General features: G+C 42.9%; 1 protein-coding gene across 4 annotated transcripts in view; it reads left to right on the top strand.

The window, feature by feature from the left end:
• Window positions 1–11,075: 11,075 nt before the first annotated feature.
• The window catches only part of ptprz1a (protein tyrosine phosphatase receptor type Z1a), a 132,551-nt gene continuing 127,630 nt past the window's right edge, over window positions 11,076–15,996 (top strand). For all 4 annotated transcript variants that reach the window (XM_049574193.1, XM_049574192.1, XM_049574194.1 and 1 more), the window contains exon 1: window positions 11,076–11,458. In XM_049574193.1, coding sequence (XP_049430150.1) covers window positions 11,398–11,458 — 61 coding nt within the window. In that variant the 5' untranslated portion in view covers window positions 11,076–11,397. The remainder of the gene's footprint in view (window positions 11,459–15,996) is intronic.

The raw sequence follows: 15,996 nt of genomic DNA, 5'->3' as shown, positions 1-15,996 counted from the left end.
CGTAGAGTTGAAGTGAACGCAGGAGTGCCTCAACACATTCCTGCCTCTTTATTAAGGTGATCTGTGACCTCGTCTGTCCCAAAATAGAACGTTTTTCCATTGTGTGCATGTGTGTGTGTGGTGGTCGGGGCTAATACAGTGCATATCGGACCTCTTCTCTCCTAAAAAGGAACTTGTTGTCAGTTGAGAGACCACTTAGTGCTCTTATACTCTCGTCAGTGTGCAGATAAAAGCGAATCAGACCTGCTGTTTTCTGAAGCCTCCTCCACTGGAGAGGCTGGAGAGGAGCGTTTTGTTTCGCCGCTGGTATGCAGAGAGCGGCCTGTATGCACAAAGACGCTGGTAATAACAGTTAATCTTTGCAAAGGTTCAGTGGCTGCCAACCAACCAGCCGCGATTCAGAGTCGCCCCAACAATGCTTGATGAAACATCAAAGTCGGAGGGAGCGCGGAGCGGCCGGTTCCCATCACCTAAATCAACAAGGCCTCGGCAGAAAGTAAACATGTAGCGTTAACAGAAGGAGTCACATTCATACGGATGTTGCAGACGCTTGTTTGGACGCTTGAATACAACACAACAGGCATTTCCATCTTAATTACACGTCCAATTACTGAGGCTGAAAAGGATGTGTCTGAAATAAACACTTTTCCTCAGTCTGCTCTGTCTGTGCCTCAGAGTTTGATCTTACTAAGTCATCATTTTTTTAAACAGATTTTGGGATCAACCCAATCACCAGAATTAGGCTGCTGTCAGCCCTAGAGTGGTCTCCTCTGGTCTGAATCAGGGACTCATGTTGTTCCAAAGTTGTATAATTGCCTAGAGTTGGTTGGTGTTCTCACGGCAGCATTTACAAGAGGACCAGATCAAATGCCTTGTGTGAGAAAGCTGTTCTTGATTGGTCAGAATTTCCATGTGGGAAAAATCCAGGAAGTAAAGCAAACGTTGAAGAAGAGTACACTTGCAAGATAAATGTGACACTTTCTAATGTCACAATGGAGGGACAACTACGCAGGTTGATTTTAGCGCTGCTCATCGTGGACTATATTGCTGTCATTGTTCATTTTAGTCAAAGCATACAGTTTGAAAACGAGGCAAACGCGGCTCCAACTAGAAAACAATGTTTTGATGCATTGGATGTGCTGAATGTGCATATTAAGGCAGTACAGGAGGAGGTGCACATTAATAATCCTCCAGGACTGTAACATGCTCATGTTTAACCCAAACAATGTGTCATGTGACTGCAGTTGCTTCACATCCAGGTCGCAACACCTTCTCACCACAAACCAACCGCACCAGAGTTCCTTTGGAACCGGACTGAGACCACCTCTTCAAGAAGGTCTCAGTCCAGTTGTTTTGGTGTGTTCACACCTGAGTGTGATTGCTGTGTTCACACCTGCACAAACGAACCGCACTGAGGGGGCAAACCAACTTGAGTTTGACTGAACTGAACCAAACAGGGCAGGTGTGAAAGCAGCCTAAATGACGTCATTGTTTGTTTCTGCAAACTGCAAATACTCTACATTTACTAATATCATGTATCCAATACGTTAAAACTTTACGTTCCAGCAACACCGTGGTCAAGTTTAGGCACAAACACCACATCATTATGGTTAGGAAAAGATCATGTTTTGACTTAAAGTACCCTGTTTGGGGGCAAAATCCTGGCAGGAAAAGCAGCAATGTCTCAGTGAAAATGATCTGGTCTCACTCCGAAGTCGTCAGAATCTGGCACTTTGTCGGTGACTTCTGGCATCAAACACTGACAAAAAAAAAAAGCAGTCCTTTAACATCTGCACGATATGCATCTAGACGTAGTTATTCTGTGTGGCACACAGCGGCATCCAGGGGAAGGTGACTGGACAATAATGTAATGTAAGGCGGTGGTAGTCTGAGTGAGCAGGCGGGCGGGAGGGTGATGGATGCATCCAACAACCACACATTTTCACGCGGGAGGCCAGTGTTCACTTTCCGTAAGATTATAAAGCCAAACCTGTAATTTTTTCCCAAACCCAACCATGTGCTTTTGTTGCCAAAACCCAAACATATGCGTGTGTTGGAAAAACCCGGTCTCACTCCGAAGTCGTCAAAATCTAGTGCTCAGACAGCGACTTCCAGCAACCACCAATCTTCTTTTATTTTGAAAGAGACTGTATGTAAATGTTAAAATTCCTGTGAAAACAGAAGTTTATTTTGAAAACAGACAACATATGTAACAGGCTGAAGTTGACACGGCGTCCCAGAACGTCAACAACCAACACAGCCAGGGTACCTTGGACGCCATATGTGGACGTGAGAAGTCCATGAGCAAAAACTCAAGGCTTCAAAATGGTAGTCAGCGAACCAGTGAGTGACGTCATCGGTCAGTACAAGGCTGTCATATTAATACATGTGATGAAACAGGTCACTTCATGTGCTACTTTAAATCTGTTGGACAGCAGGTGCAGTTCTGTGTCTCCTGAGTGGAGCTGCTGTTTCTCTGTTTCTGGTTGATCTCTGTGTTTGATGTGATCGGCCTCTCTGAGCGCGCTCTGTTGTGAACTTGACCCGTGTGATCGATGGATCCGACTGACACTGTGTGACGTGACGGATGTGGGTCCGATGAGGATCCCCAGAGGGCTCAGAACCTGCTGCCTGACTGTTACCAGCTCCAGAGTCTGACCTCTGACCCCTCTGTGAGGACGCGGGGGGAGGGGGGGGGGGGGGTTAATAACACCCAGCGTGTTCTGTGTGACATGACCTCATTACCTCAATCCATGTATTGATGGGGGGGGCGCAGGGATTATCCTCAGTCTGACACATTCAGAATTTATACACCAGAGTTACGTAAACATATTTCTATATTTCTATATGTAATTTGTGTGAAGTAACTCATTTCAGGTGTTTTATTTTTAAATGCGTCATTATTTTAAAGGACCACATCAGTGATTTTTATGTTTTTCACAGTTAAAGTTTTTCAGTGTTGTCTTTCCTTCCTTTCCAGTTTTAATTTTCTTTTTTGATATGTTTGTTCTTATATTCTTTCTTTCCATCTTTGTTTTTTATTTTCTCGCTCATTTCTTCACTTTTTCTTGTCATTGTTTGTTTTCTTCTTTTGTCTTGTTTTCATTTTCTTGTACTTAGTGTCTTTTTTCTCCTGTTTTTTTAAAAACTTTTTTCTTGTTTTTATTTATATTTCATAAATAACATTCATAAAAATTCTTTTTGGAATTTTTTCATTTTTCTTGTTTTGTGAGTATTTGGATGTGTGTGATGCATATGTTGGAATTAAATCAGTGCAAATCTGATTAAAATATAGTGTGAAATATATTTAGCTAAATATTATGTTGAATATATATTTTTTAAAAATTTCAGTTTAAATAAACAGAAAGAGAAAATGGAAATGCAATTACAAAATTCAGGTCAGGTGATCCTAAAGCACATGAAGTCTGTAAACTCTGACTCAGGAGGTAAAATAATCAAACGTCCATCCATCAGTTTATTTTAAGGTAAAATTCCATCACAGCACTTAGACTTTTCCACTGGGCCGTCCTAATATCTGGCTCTCGGTGTTATTTGTTGTGTGAATTTGTTGACCTGCATTAACTTGAGGCGGGTGGAGCTGCAGACGAGCACAAAAATAAAGGTTAAAAAACACATGAACAATAAAAACTTATCTGATGTCCTGAAAAACGCCCTGGGAACCTTCCCTCAGGGGATTTGTTGTTGTTTGTTCGTTTCAATGGCCGCTGCTTTTTCCCACGTAACATCATCCGAGGGTGGAACCTGCCTGTGCATCTGAAACGGATGTTTGCTGCAGCGTCTTCTGTGACATTACTTCTTCCATTAGTGCTGAAACAAAGATGGAGGAGCTGAAGACCTGAAGGTCAGTGGTGTCTGAAACCTAAACGACAGATAAGGTCATCTGTAAAATATTATAAGAGCGTCTGGATCCATCAGTCCCCAGCACTAATTTCTTTTTTTTTTTCTCTCAGTTTAGGCGACTAAAACTAAATTTTGCTGCTATTTATTATCTTAGGATTTATCTTTGTAGTTCAGTCCATTATTGTTGGTAACATCGTCTGAAGTAACAAGAAACACAATCAGACAGGTTGGAAATAAACCAACAGTTAATCCAGATGATCTAAACCACTTTATTTGGAAGTGAACGAACTGAAATGTTGCCAATAATCACTCATTGAACAAAACTGTGTGACCACAACTACAGTAAATACGGCAGGAAGTGAGTCTGTAAGCTGTGATGGACGACCAACTGTTTGGCTTTCATTTCTCTTCCAAATCCATTTTTCTGACTTGCTGATTTGTTGCTGAGAAAGTGACGTCCAGCCACAGTGTCTCCTCAAGCAACTCATCCTCCCTGTGACCTCGTCACATGTCCACGTTTGGTCATGGACTTTCCACGTCCACATATGACGTCCAAGGTACCCTGGGTGTGTTGGTTGTTGACGTTCTGGGACGCTGTGTCAACTTCAGCCTGTTACATGCATTGTCTGTTTTCAAAATACACTTCTGTTTTCACAGGAAATGTACAGTTTGATACAGTCTCTTTCAAAATAAAAGCACTACGTTGGTACAACAGTGCGAACTGACGTTTTTTTCGGTCAACAACAAAAACACGTGGACAGGTTTAGGAAAAAAAGAACAAGGTTTGGCTTTCGAATCTTACGGGACGCAAACACAGCTCTCTCAGGTGAAGGTTGATGTTTGTTGGACCCATCCACCACCCCAGTCGGACTTTTGTCACCTTAACTTCTGTTCTTGTCCTGACACGTTTCCCCCTGACACCACTGGGCGCCGTTAAACTATAACATGCCAACATTAAAGGACAAGTGCCAGTTGATATATAACAACTTATAACTGACATCAATATATCCACTTTTTCCCCACCTAACTTTAGTGATCATCAACTCTCTTCTGTAGTGGAATTAACATCACACATGTTCTTATCATGACGGCCCACCAGCTGATGGAGACATGAAATACAATACTGTTCAATGTGTGTAATATTTATTCATTGTGCAAAATAAGAAAAAGTTGGCTGATACCAATGCCGTACTGATATTATGGTGCATCCTTAGTTGTTAATGTGCTAACTGGCTAGCTAGTGTCTCGAATCCGTCCTGTCGGTCTTTTGGCCTCCCTTTATTTAATGACAATAACAGACGACTGCCGCCTGCTGCTGTGAAGAGTTGTGCTAGTTAGCTGCTGATGGTCGTCTTTGCCGTGTGTTCAGGGCAACTTTTTTGCTGAGATACAGGCAACGCAGGGCAACAAAATGGTTGGCCTTAGTCTCCACCACATCCTTGATGTTGGTTTTGTGTGTGGGCCTTTAAATGTCTGAACCTCATTCGTGCTCCTGAGAGGATGAACCATTCAGGTTTTAATCAATCACAGAACACAGCAGGTGTTTGGTGTTTCAGTGTGTCATCAGAGAGTGAAATCTGCCACAGGCAGGATTCAAACCTGCGACGCTTCCATTGAAAATGCTCCGTCACTGCTTCACTTCCTGTGCCGATTGGCTGATCGATCAGTGTCCCTCTGCTCTCCCTGCAGGATCAATTATCTGTGCACAACTGTTCAACCTCTGAGCCACTGAAATGCTCTCTGCCTCTTCACAGCAGCTTGTTTTTGTCCTGGACATGTTCTCTGCTGTTTGATCATGTGGGCCGGGCACCGTGAGAAACGACTCTATTCACTGAGTCACACAGTAAAGAGGTGAGAGAGAAAATAAAGTCTGTCTCACTATCTGGCCTCTTAGTTTTCCTCCAGAGATCACTTCAGGTCACAGGCTCGTGTTGGAGGGAAACATCACTCTCAGCCTGAGTGCAGTTTGTAGGAAAGTCATGGAGAACTGTCCGAAAGCTCCCAAAAAATCCCTGAATGGGCGCTCTGTGGGAGTACAACTAATTTTATTAGCCCCCTTGGAAACATTCAACCTAACAAGTGGAAAGCAGTTTCTGCATAAATTAAAGATAATCCAGAGTAAATTATGCAAATGTATTCGCAGAGATAAAGGAGGGGGTGGTGTGGTCGTTTATTGTGAGGTTAAAAAATCTGAGCCAGTGGTTGAAACTGAACCGAGGGAGACTTCACTTAAAAGTCTGTGAGGGCTCGGCCTGTGGGGCAATAACACCGCCATGTTGCATCATCTGCGAATCACAGAGAGGGACAGAGGAAGCTCTGAGGAGCCGAACTTTACCTGCAATAACATGTCATAAAATGTCAAAGTCAGTTTTCAGGTTGATTTCTTTCCCTCCAGGCAGCCACCACGCTCTGTTCACTTCCACCAAAATCAACATGCAGACACATTATGCAGAAACATTCCATCAGGTCTATATTAAAGAGATGGTTTGGGTTTTTTGAAGTGGGGTTGTATGAGGCAGCAGCAAAATGACATTTTATCCACCTAAAAATATCAATTTAGTTTAAGTCTACACGATATTGAGAGTATTTTCACTGCTTTACCTAACCGTCAGACAGCCCGTATCGATGGGGAATCCATTAACGGCTTCAGCACGCATCACCACAGATGCCGTGCAAACCGCCGATCCATCTCACGCTCCATTCTGCCCTCACTCGTGAACACGACCCTGAGATACTTGAACCCCCTTGCGTGGGGAGTAACTCCCAATCCAGAGGGGGCAATCCACTGTTTTCTGCAAAGAACCATCAGACTTGAAGGTGCTGACTCAGGTTCATACTGGGCTGCAAACTGCCCCAGTGCATGCTGGAGGTCAAGGTGTGATTAAGCCAACAGAACCACATCATCTGCATAAAGACAGTCAGTCAGTTTGTCAGTGGAACTACACGTCAAACTTTGACACGCTAGGTATCCTGCATCTATTTCAACTATTTCAGTGACAGCGTGTCAATTTGTGTTTGTTACATGAATGATCTCTTTTTACAGAAAATGGACAATTTCCACTCGTGAAATGCGTACGGTCTTTACCAAACAAACTTACAATTTAGGTAAAACACTGTTTTTAGGCTTAGGTGCACGGTGGTGCAGTGGTTAGCATCGTTGCTCCACAGTTCCTGGTTCCTGCTTCTGTGTGGAGTTTGCATGCTCTCCCTATGTCAGCGTGGGTTTCCTCCAGGTGCTCTGGCATGTTCTCCCTGTGTCAGCGTGGGTTTCCACCAGGTGCTCTGACATGTTCTCCCTGTGTCAGCATGGGTTTCCTCCAGGTGCTCTGACATGTTCTCCCTGTGTCAGCGTGGGTTTCCTCCAGGTGCTCTGACATGTTCTCCCCGTGTCAGTGTGGGTTTCCTCCAGGTGTTATGACATGTTCTCCCTGTGTCAGTGTGGGTTTCCTCCAGGTGTTATGACATGTTCTCCCTGTGTCAGCGTGGGTTTCCTCCAGGTGCTCTGGCATGTTCTCCCTGTGTCAGCGTGGGTTTCCTCCAGGTGCTCTGACATGTTCTCCCTGTGTCAGCGTGGGTTTCCTCCAGGTGCTCCGACATGTTCTCCCTGTGTCAGCGTGGGTTTCCTCCAGGTGCTCCCACATGTTCTCCCTGTGTCAGCGTGGGTTTCCTCCAGGTGCTCTGACATGTTCTCCCTGTGTCAGCGTGGGTTTCCTCCAGGTGCTCCAGCTTCCTCCCACAGTCCAAAGACATGCAGGTTAATTAGTGACTCTAAATTGGCCGTATGTACGAGTGTGATCATGAATGTGTACCCCACCTCCTCAAGGTTTGGCTTAAAATTCACATGGAAAATGAACAGCGTGCTCCTGGTGAACATCTGGAGTTCCTTTGATCCATCTACCACTCCTCCTGCCCGCCCTATACAGACTTCCCCGCTCGTTATTTTACAGTAGTTGCCATGCGTGTCATGTCACTGAGAAAGGTGCCTCTGTGCGTCCATATCTGACGCCAGCGTCCACTGATGAAGCAGCGGTATTTGAAGAGTTGGGAATGAGAATGAGCTGGCTGAACACGTCCTCTGTGCTGGACCCACAGTGATGAAGCTGGTGTCTGTCTTCTTTCGTGACACTGGAGAGAACAACAGGTTTCTTAAAATGTTTCTAAATCTCTTTGAGAAGCCACAAAGTTTTGAAATATCAGATTCATATAACAGCCTCTGTGATCCTGTGATCTGAACAAACAGTTCTCACTCCTATAGACATAAAGATGGACTACACACACACACACACACACACACACACACACACACACACACTCATTCCACATTCCCAGAGTGAATTGTGATTTCTGGGTCACTGCTGATGTTTTGGTCTCCATTTCAGGGCGAGCTGGAAGCGTCTCTCAGGGGTCAAGGGGTCGGCCGCCCTGTGAACTCCACCACACACACTTAAAAACAAAAAGACACTCCTCTCAGCCGTTTCACTCAATTACTCTTTATGTTGCGTTCATGACTCCTCGCTGTCTGCAGGAAACAGAGTCACAGCAGCTGGTGACGTTTGTAAAGAGAAACTCTGATGATGCTGCAGAGATAAAATCCACACACTGTGATCTACACAGAGTCTGGGTGAATCACTTTAATGATAACGACTGTGATCAGGAGGCTAACTGATGACTGATTAGGAGGATTTTGGTTATTAGTTGTTTTGTATCCACATAATTTCTCGCCCCATGAATTATAGGCATAACTTCAGTTGTTCCTTTCACTGATCTGGTGTCTGTGAGAGTTAGCGTGAAGCTGCAGGCGTCTTCTTCTTCTCTTGGGCTTCTTTTCTTGAAACTCAGGAAATAAACGATGTAGGAACACAACCTGTGAGGAGGTGAACTTACCGTCCTGCTACTGCAGACATCAGGTGAAACTGGAACTAAGAGGGTGCTGCTGGGTCTGGAGTGGATGTCAAATTTAAAACTAAGTTCACCGCAGTGTTTTGGACCGGACTGGCGTTTGAAACAAGAGAATATATTTTGTAACTGGAGCACGCACAGTCAGCGCTTGCTATATTAACAGTCACAGAAATTGGTCCGCATGCAAACGTGCACCCACTGTGCAAACCTTTACTATATGGGTGGAGAACCTCGTCTCGCATTGAAGTTGACGAATTGTGGCGCTTAGTCAGTGACTTTCAGCATCAGACACAGATGAAAAAAGCCGTGCTCTCACATCGACATGGTTCATGGTTGGTGGCCGCTGTTGTTTAACGGCGCCCAGCAATGCCCAACAAGCACCAGCTTTCACCCAGTAGGTTGGTGTTCTCTTCCTGTAAGATTGTAGAGCCAGACCCTGTTGTTTTTTCCTGTGGGTGTACGACATATTTACATCACACAGACTTTAGACCAAAGGATTTAACAGGATAACGTGGTCACAACGTGGACGACCTGACCACACACATTGTTTTTCTTTTCAGGTGTCATCAAATTGATGAAGATGTTACTTCGTTTGTTTGTATTCTGTCTATTTGAAAAAAGTGGGTTTTTTTGTATTTGTGGTGTGTTGAGCTCTCAGGGCCACCGTATGATAGGGGCCCGCAGTTTAATTTTTGCCCCTGGGGTTTGTTTATAGTTGATCCAGCCCTGTAAGTTACCATAAAGTTTGAAGAATTCAAAAAAGAAAAGAACAAAACATATTTCAGAAGCTCAAAATTTCTGCCTTGTGTTTTTAAAATTGTGAGTATTCCTTATTTCCCTCTTTCTCCCCATCCTCCCAACTTCACAAGTCTTTATTTCTTTTTTATTTTACTTATTTATTTATTCCTCACCTTAGTTTCTTTTTATTTATTTATTTATTTATTTATTTATTCCTCAACCTAATTAAATAATTTATTTATTCCTCACCTTAATTTCTTTCTTTTTATTTATTTATTTATTTATTTATTCCTCACCTTAATTTCTTTTTATTTATTTATTTATTTATTTATTCCTCACCTTAATTTCTTTCTTTTTATTTATTTATTTATTCCTCACCTTAATGTCTTTTTATTTATTTATTTATTCCTCAACTTAATTAATTAGTTTATTTATTCCTCACCTTAATTTCTTTTTATTTATTTATTTATTTATTTATTTATTCCTCAACTTAATTTCTTTCTTTTTATTTATTTATTTATTCCTCACCTTAATGTCTTTTTATTTATTTATTTATTCCTCAACTTAATTAATTAATTAATTAATTCCTCACCTTAATTTCTTTTTATTTATTTATTTATTTATTCCTCAACTTAATTAATTAGTTTATTTATTCCTCACCTTAATTTCTTTTTATTTATTTATTTATTTATTTATTTATTCCTCACCTTAATTTCTTTTTATTTATTTATTTATTTATTCCTCAACCTAATTAAATAATTTATTTATTCCTCACCTTAATTTCTTTCTTTTTATTTATTTATTTATTCCTCACCTTAATGTCTTTTTATTTATTTATTTATTCCTCAACTTAATTAATTAATTAATTAATTCCTCACCTTAATTTCTTTTTATTTATTTATTTATTTATTCCTCAACTTAATTAATTAGTTTATTTATTCCTCACCTTAATTTCTTTTTATTTATTTATTTATTTATTTATTCCTCACCTTAATTTCTTTTTATTTATTTATTTATTTATTTATTTATTTATTTATTCCTCAACCTAATTAAATAATTTATTTATTCCTCACCTTAATTTCTTTCTTTTTATTTATTTATTTATTCCTCACCTTAATGTCTTTTTATTTATTTATTTATTCCTCAACTTAATTAATTAATTAATTAATTAATTCCTCACCTTAATTTCTTTTTATTTATTTATTTATTTATTCCTCAACTTAATTAATTAGTTTATTTATTCCTCACCTTAATTTCTTTTTATTTATTTATTTATTTATTTATTTATTTATTTATTTATTTATTCCTCACCTTATTCTATTTATCTATTCCTCGCGTTAATTTCTGTCGTCCATACTTCCATTATTTTTCCTCTAATATTTCGTTTTTAATTATTTCACTTCTTCATTTTTTCTTTTTATCACCTCCTTAACTTTTCATAGGCTACTGATAATTTATTCTCCTCCTCTCGCTCTGGCTTTGATAAAAATAAAAACAAATAAATAAATAACTGAATAAATAAAACGACAGCACACACTGATGTCAGTCTGACTGTGTCAGTTGTGGTTGATGTGGAGGAAGTGAGGCCGGTGTGGCTGCGGGCTGTGGGCGGTGCACAGCTTCAGTCTGGCGGCTCGCCCTCAGTCAGTCAGTCGGTGTGGAGGAGAGCGGACGGAGCGGAGCTGCGCACCGTGACCCGGGATCTGTACTATACACACACACACAGACACACGCACGCACACACACGCGGCAGCGAGACCAGAACCGAGCGACCGGCAGGCAGGCAGGCAGGAGCCGAGCAGCATGGAGCTGTGAGCTGCGGCCGACCCGGGACCTGCTCCCCAAACACCACTGTTTGATTTGTTTATTTACCGCATCTACGAGCTTTCTTTCCCCAACATGGAGACTGCAGGCTGCAGGCTGCAGCTGGCTGCACTCCTCATCCTCCTCTGCCAACAAGGTAAGACGCGATGCCATTCATGTTCTGTCCTCGCATGACACAGGAACCTCAGACCCCCGCATATGCTCACATTTGATCCCAAGTGTTTTCAACTCGCTGCGCCAACTTTAAGGTGACTGCGCAGGTGAGAGTGAGAGAAATGAGCTGAGTCCCAAACGAACCAAACAAGCCCTTGTGCACAGTGTGTGTTTGTGTCATTGTTAAAACCAGAAACATCTCTCTCTCTCTCTGTGCTGTGTATCCGGGATTGAACCTGCGGTGCGTAACGCGCTGTGCGTCTTTGGAAACATTCAATGAAACGAGTCCAAATCGTCGGTGCGCAGGTTTTCTCGTGTGACTGAGACATGTTTGAGTTGATGCTGAGCGTCACTGCTCCTCGGGGTCTGTGGGATCGTAGATTAAAACGTCTGAGAGGCGCAGGGCGTCACATACATCAGCTCCAAACCGGAGCTGTCAAGCATGAAAAGAGGAGTTTGGACACGGTAGTCTGACTGGCTTATTAAGGGTGTCAGAGGCTCCATATCTGGCAACAACAACAGCAGTAATCCCATAATGCTTCTCAGAAACAGATACTATCACTGCAGAACTATACACTGATGCATGTCTGCTTTATTCCAGCCCTGAGGCATTTGATAAAACATTTATGTGTTGACAGAAACACACGGAGCTCTTTAAATCTGTAGAAATACTGAATGACAGTTAAAGTTCATGTGACTGTAAACTCAGTGGAGCAGCAAGGCCCTGAGGTGTCTGATCAGGAAGAGACTTGTTGTCATCTGTGTTTGGAGTCTCGTCTGTCTGCCGTGGGAGTAATTCAGCTAGTTTCAGGTTTAGCTGGTGTCAGTTTGGACTGCGGTGACTGTCGCAACCTGCCCGTTTGCACAAATGAAGGGATGCAGTTTGTTTCAAAATAATACACTGAGGAGCGTCCAGCAGGGTTGGAGCTCCAGGAGACCTTCTGTTTTCTGGATGTGCAGCAGCAGCAGCGCCTTCTGTTTGCTTCATTTAATGTTTAATGTCTGTGATGTGATGACGTCTGTCGGAAGTGATCACGTTGCTCTCCTGTGTGATTGTTGGAAAAGTGCCGATATGATTTATGTTTCAGTACCAACACTGAAATTATACGTTTTTGATACCTTTTACTTGTAAACATGTTTTGCTCCAGAACTTTTGAAATTTAAAGGTCCATTGTGAACGACTTAGGAGGATTTAGTGGCGGGTAGCAAGTCGTGGCTTCAAACTTCTCCTGGTTGGTATTAGGTGCTGAATCATCCGCAGAGGTCTCTTTGTCTTCCGAACAAACAGAGCAGGTGATTTAAAGTGAAAAAAGCGTTTCAAAAATGTCAACAATCAGTGTTTTTCTGATGCTGTTTGGCATGTCGGTGACAGGCTGCTAGCCCAACACCTGCTGATGTGTGCTCACCCTTTTTCTGTGATAACTTAAGATCCAGATGTTCCAGAGGTTTTTAGCAGGAGCCGAAATTCCAGTAGAGGCCTCTCTGTCTTCAAAACAATTAGACCAAGTGATTTAAAGTGAAAAAAACACACTGAATAAAGCAGCTTCATGTTGAAAATCAGTGTTTCTCTGATGCTGTTTGGCGTGTTGGAGATGGGTTGCTAGCACCTGCTGATGTGTGCTCACCCTTTTTCTCTGATAACTTAAGATCCAGACATAAATAAGTGTTTGTTGCTTAAAACTTTCTGGCAGAACCCCCGTTTGAAGTGAAGGGTCACTGAATGGTATTTTTGTTGTCTTCCAGCAAATTCTGCCGTCATGTCGTCAAACACCAGTGCTTTGTCACGTCCTTAGTGTCTAGTGACGCACTGGCTTTTCAGCTAAGTGTAAAGCCATCTGCAGCAGTTCTCGAGGCTGAGAGCAACTGGCGTAGCTTAAAGAGTTAGAAAGTCCGCACAGGGCTGGAAGGAGGGGAGGTGGACATCTCAAACAAAACTTTCACTCAGGAGAAAGTTTGTCTCTTTGTGAAACCAGAAGTTGTAATTGTTTTAACTTAACATCACATAATTTACGTATAGGCGAGCAGTTTTTTTTGTCAGTCAGTGAACTTGTAGGGACGTTTTGGTCTTCAGATTTAGCGGCAGAGTGAGCGCTCCCCACTTTTAACGCTGCTCCCCGGTACAGGCAGCTGAGGACCCAGACCCAGGGATGTGAGTAAGATGGAGGCAGCTCCAACTTACACCGACTTTCACGTGCATGTGCTGGCTAAACATAACCACTGTTACAGACTGTATCAAACTGTACATTTCCTGTGAAAACAGAAGTGTATTTTGAAAACAGACAATGCATGTAACAGGCTGAAGTTGACACGGCGTCCCAGAACGTCAACAATCAACACACCCAGGGTACCTTGGACGTCATATGTTAATGACCAAACGTGGACATGTGATGAAGTCGCAGTGAGAACTTTTTTCTAAACCTAATCATGACCGTTTTAAAAAATTAACAAGATATTTCACTGTGTTTCAGCTTTGGGTCACGTAGAGACACCAAAGGGTGCCCTGTGCATCCCAGTCAGACGCTGAGGGGCGTGTCATGTATTTGATGACATGTGAATGAGATCAGCTTGAGCAGCACTTCATTGGAGCAACATGAGCTGCTCTGAGGGAAATATTCTGAACCCAGGATGCTGTTCTTTACAGTCACTTAAAGAATAAAGACATTCTTGTACATGTTACTGAGACAGATTTTACAGAATCCAGCCTGACATTATCTCTGCTGGAATTTAAAATGAATTTGAGTGGCTTTGGCAAGTGTTTCTAATAACGAACCCACCAGTGCATCCTGCGGGGTCGAAGAGGTTTAAGAAGTCAGTGGAGATGAATCGGGATTTGTCACCATAAGCCTGAACACTGGAAGGGTTTTCCAGCTCCTTATCCTCTGGTTTGCCCTCCCAGCCGTACGGTCCAGTCGCAGCGTGCCAGAGAGGACACTGATCTGCTTGGTTGGATCTTTTCGGGGGATGAGACTTGAAACAAAGATTAGAGGGGGGAGAAGCTGGTCGGAGCCAGTTTTAGCTGAAGAGATGTGAAACCTTTTGTGCCCGGGCCAGTGAGCCTGGATCTGTGCTGGACGGTTCGGTACCTGCAGAAAGCCTCCGGGCTCCCTCACGCCTTCTCCTTTTTCATTTAGGCTGTTTTTTTGTGTTGTTTTTTAATGAAGCTTTGCTGAAATGTCGGGGCACAAAGGAGGTGCCAGCTCACTGAGGAGGCAGCGCAGGAATGGTTGATGGTGGAAGAAAAGACACATGAGGAGAAAACTCAGCACCATCTGTCCTCCCAAAAGATATTTGTGAATGGGCAGTGCCAGCCGAGCCCTGCGCTGCGCCCGGGCTCATGGAGTCTCCGGGCCTCTTGTTGTCTAACAGGGAGTCTGCTGACAGATGGCCGTCACAGTCAGGCAGTCTGTCAGTCAAACACATGCAGGGGGCGGCTGTAGATGACATGCCCACCACACACACACCAGGCGTGCCAACGCTGAGCTGAATATGACTGATAGTATTTGTTGTCCGTCATTTTTGAGGGACAGATTCACATATTTTTTCAAGTCTGGCTGAAAATACCAAATTTAAAAATGAAGGCACCAGTACGGCTCCAGGAGCGTAAGCTAACCATCCCAGTCATAATTCATCTGTGGATTATATTTTTTTTGCCTTTAATGACGGGACAGTTATGAAGCACGAGAGGTGGAGAGACAACAGATGACATGCTGCAAAGGGCCTTGGGCTGGAATCAAACCTGCGGACGCTGCAGCAAAGACACTGCCTTTGTACACAGGGCGCTCGCCCTACCTACTGAGCTACTACGCGCCGCTCATCTGTAATTTTTATTTAATTTTTTTCTGATGAAGAACCAAACAATGGCGGCATCATTCAGCTCCAATGTGTGATTTTGGACTGCATGCTGTCATTGCAAAGTCAAAGGAGGCTTGATGGGCATGACGTGTAACACCACAGCCTCAGCCTCTAGTGTCAGATATAACATGTGTGTCTGCAGCCCTTTATAAACAATAATGATGGCAGAACATTATCAACAACAATCATTTACCATCCCTGTTATATGGGGGCTGATCCCGTCCTCTGCTCGGAGGATAAGAAGCTCCTGGACCTCATTGTTTCCCCAATTTCCAGACATTTCCGGCTGCTGTTCTTCTTTGAGTTAGCTGCTAACTGCTATCAGCTACTTTTTTAAATCTTCTGAAGTGGCTTACACGCACAACATGCCATTAAATCGTCACACGCATGCTGCCCATGATTCTGTCCTGCCAGCTGTCCCGTTTATACAGACATCATTTTGGCGCTGTAACTACCTCCGATGCTGCCTTATTAAAGGAGGAACAACTCTGTCCTTCCTCCTTCCACGAATGTACGTTTTAGGAGCCGTACACATGCCACGCTTTATGCGCCCTCAGATTTCTTGTTTTTAATGTAGACGCACAGCAGTCACACTCAAACGCCAGAGTGACACTGTCGCAGTGCGCACGCGTTCCCAAGCGCCCATCCCTAGAGTTCAACCTTTGGAGC

Source organism: Epinephelus fuscoguttatus, linkage group LG4 (assembly GCF_011397635.1).
Source record: "Epinephelus fuscoguttatus linkage group LG4, E.fuscoguttatus.final_Chr_v1".
Classification (NCBI taxonomy): domain Eukaryota; kingdom Metazoa; phylum Chordata; class Actinopteri; order Perciformes; family Serranidae; genus Epinephelus; species Epinephelus fuscoguttatus.
The sequence above is the reverse complement of the archived record's forward strand: the minus strand, read 5'-3'. Positions and strand labels throughout refer to the sequence as shown.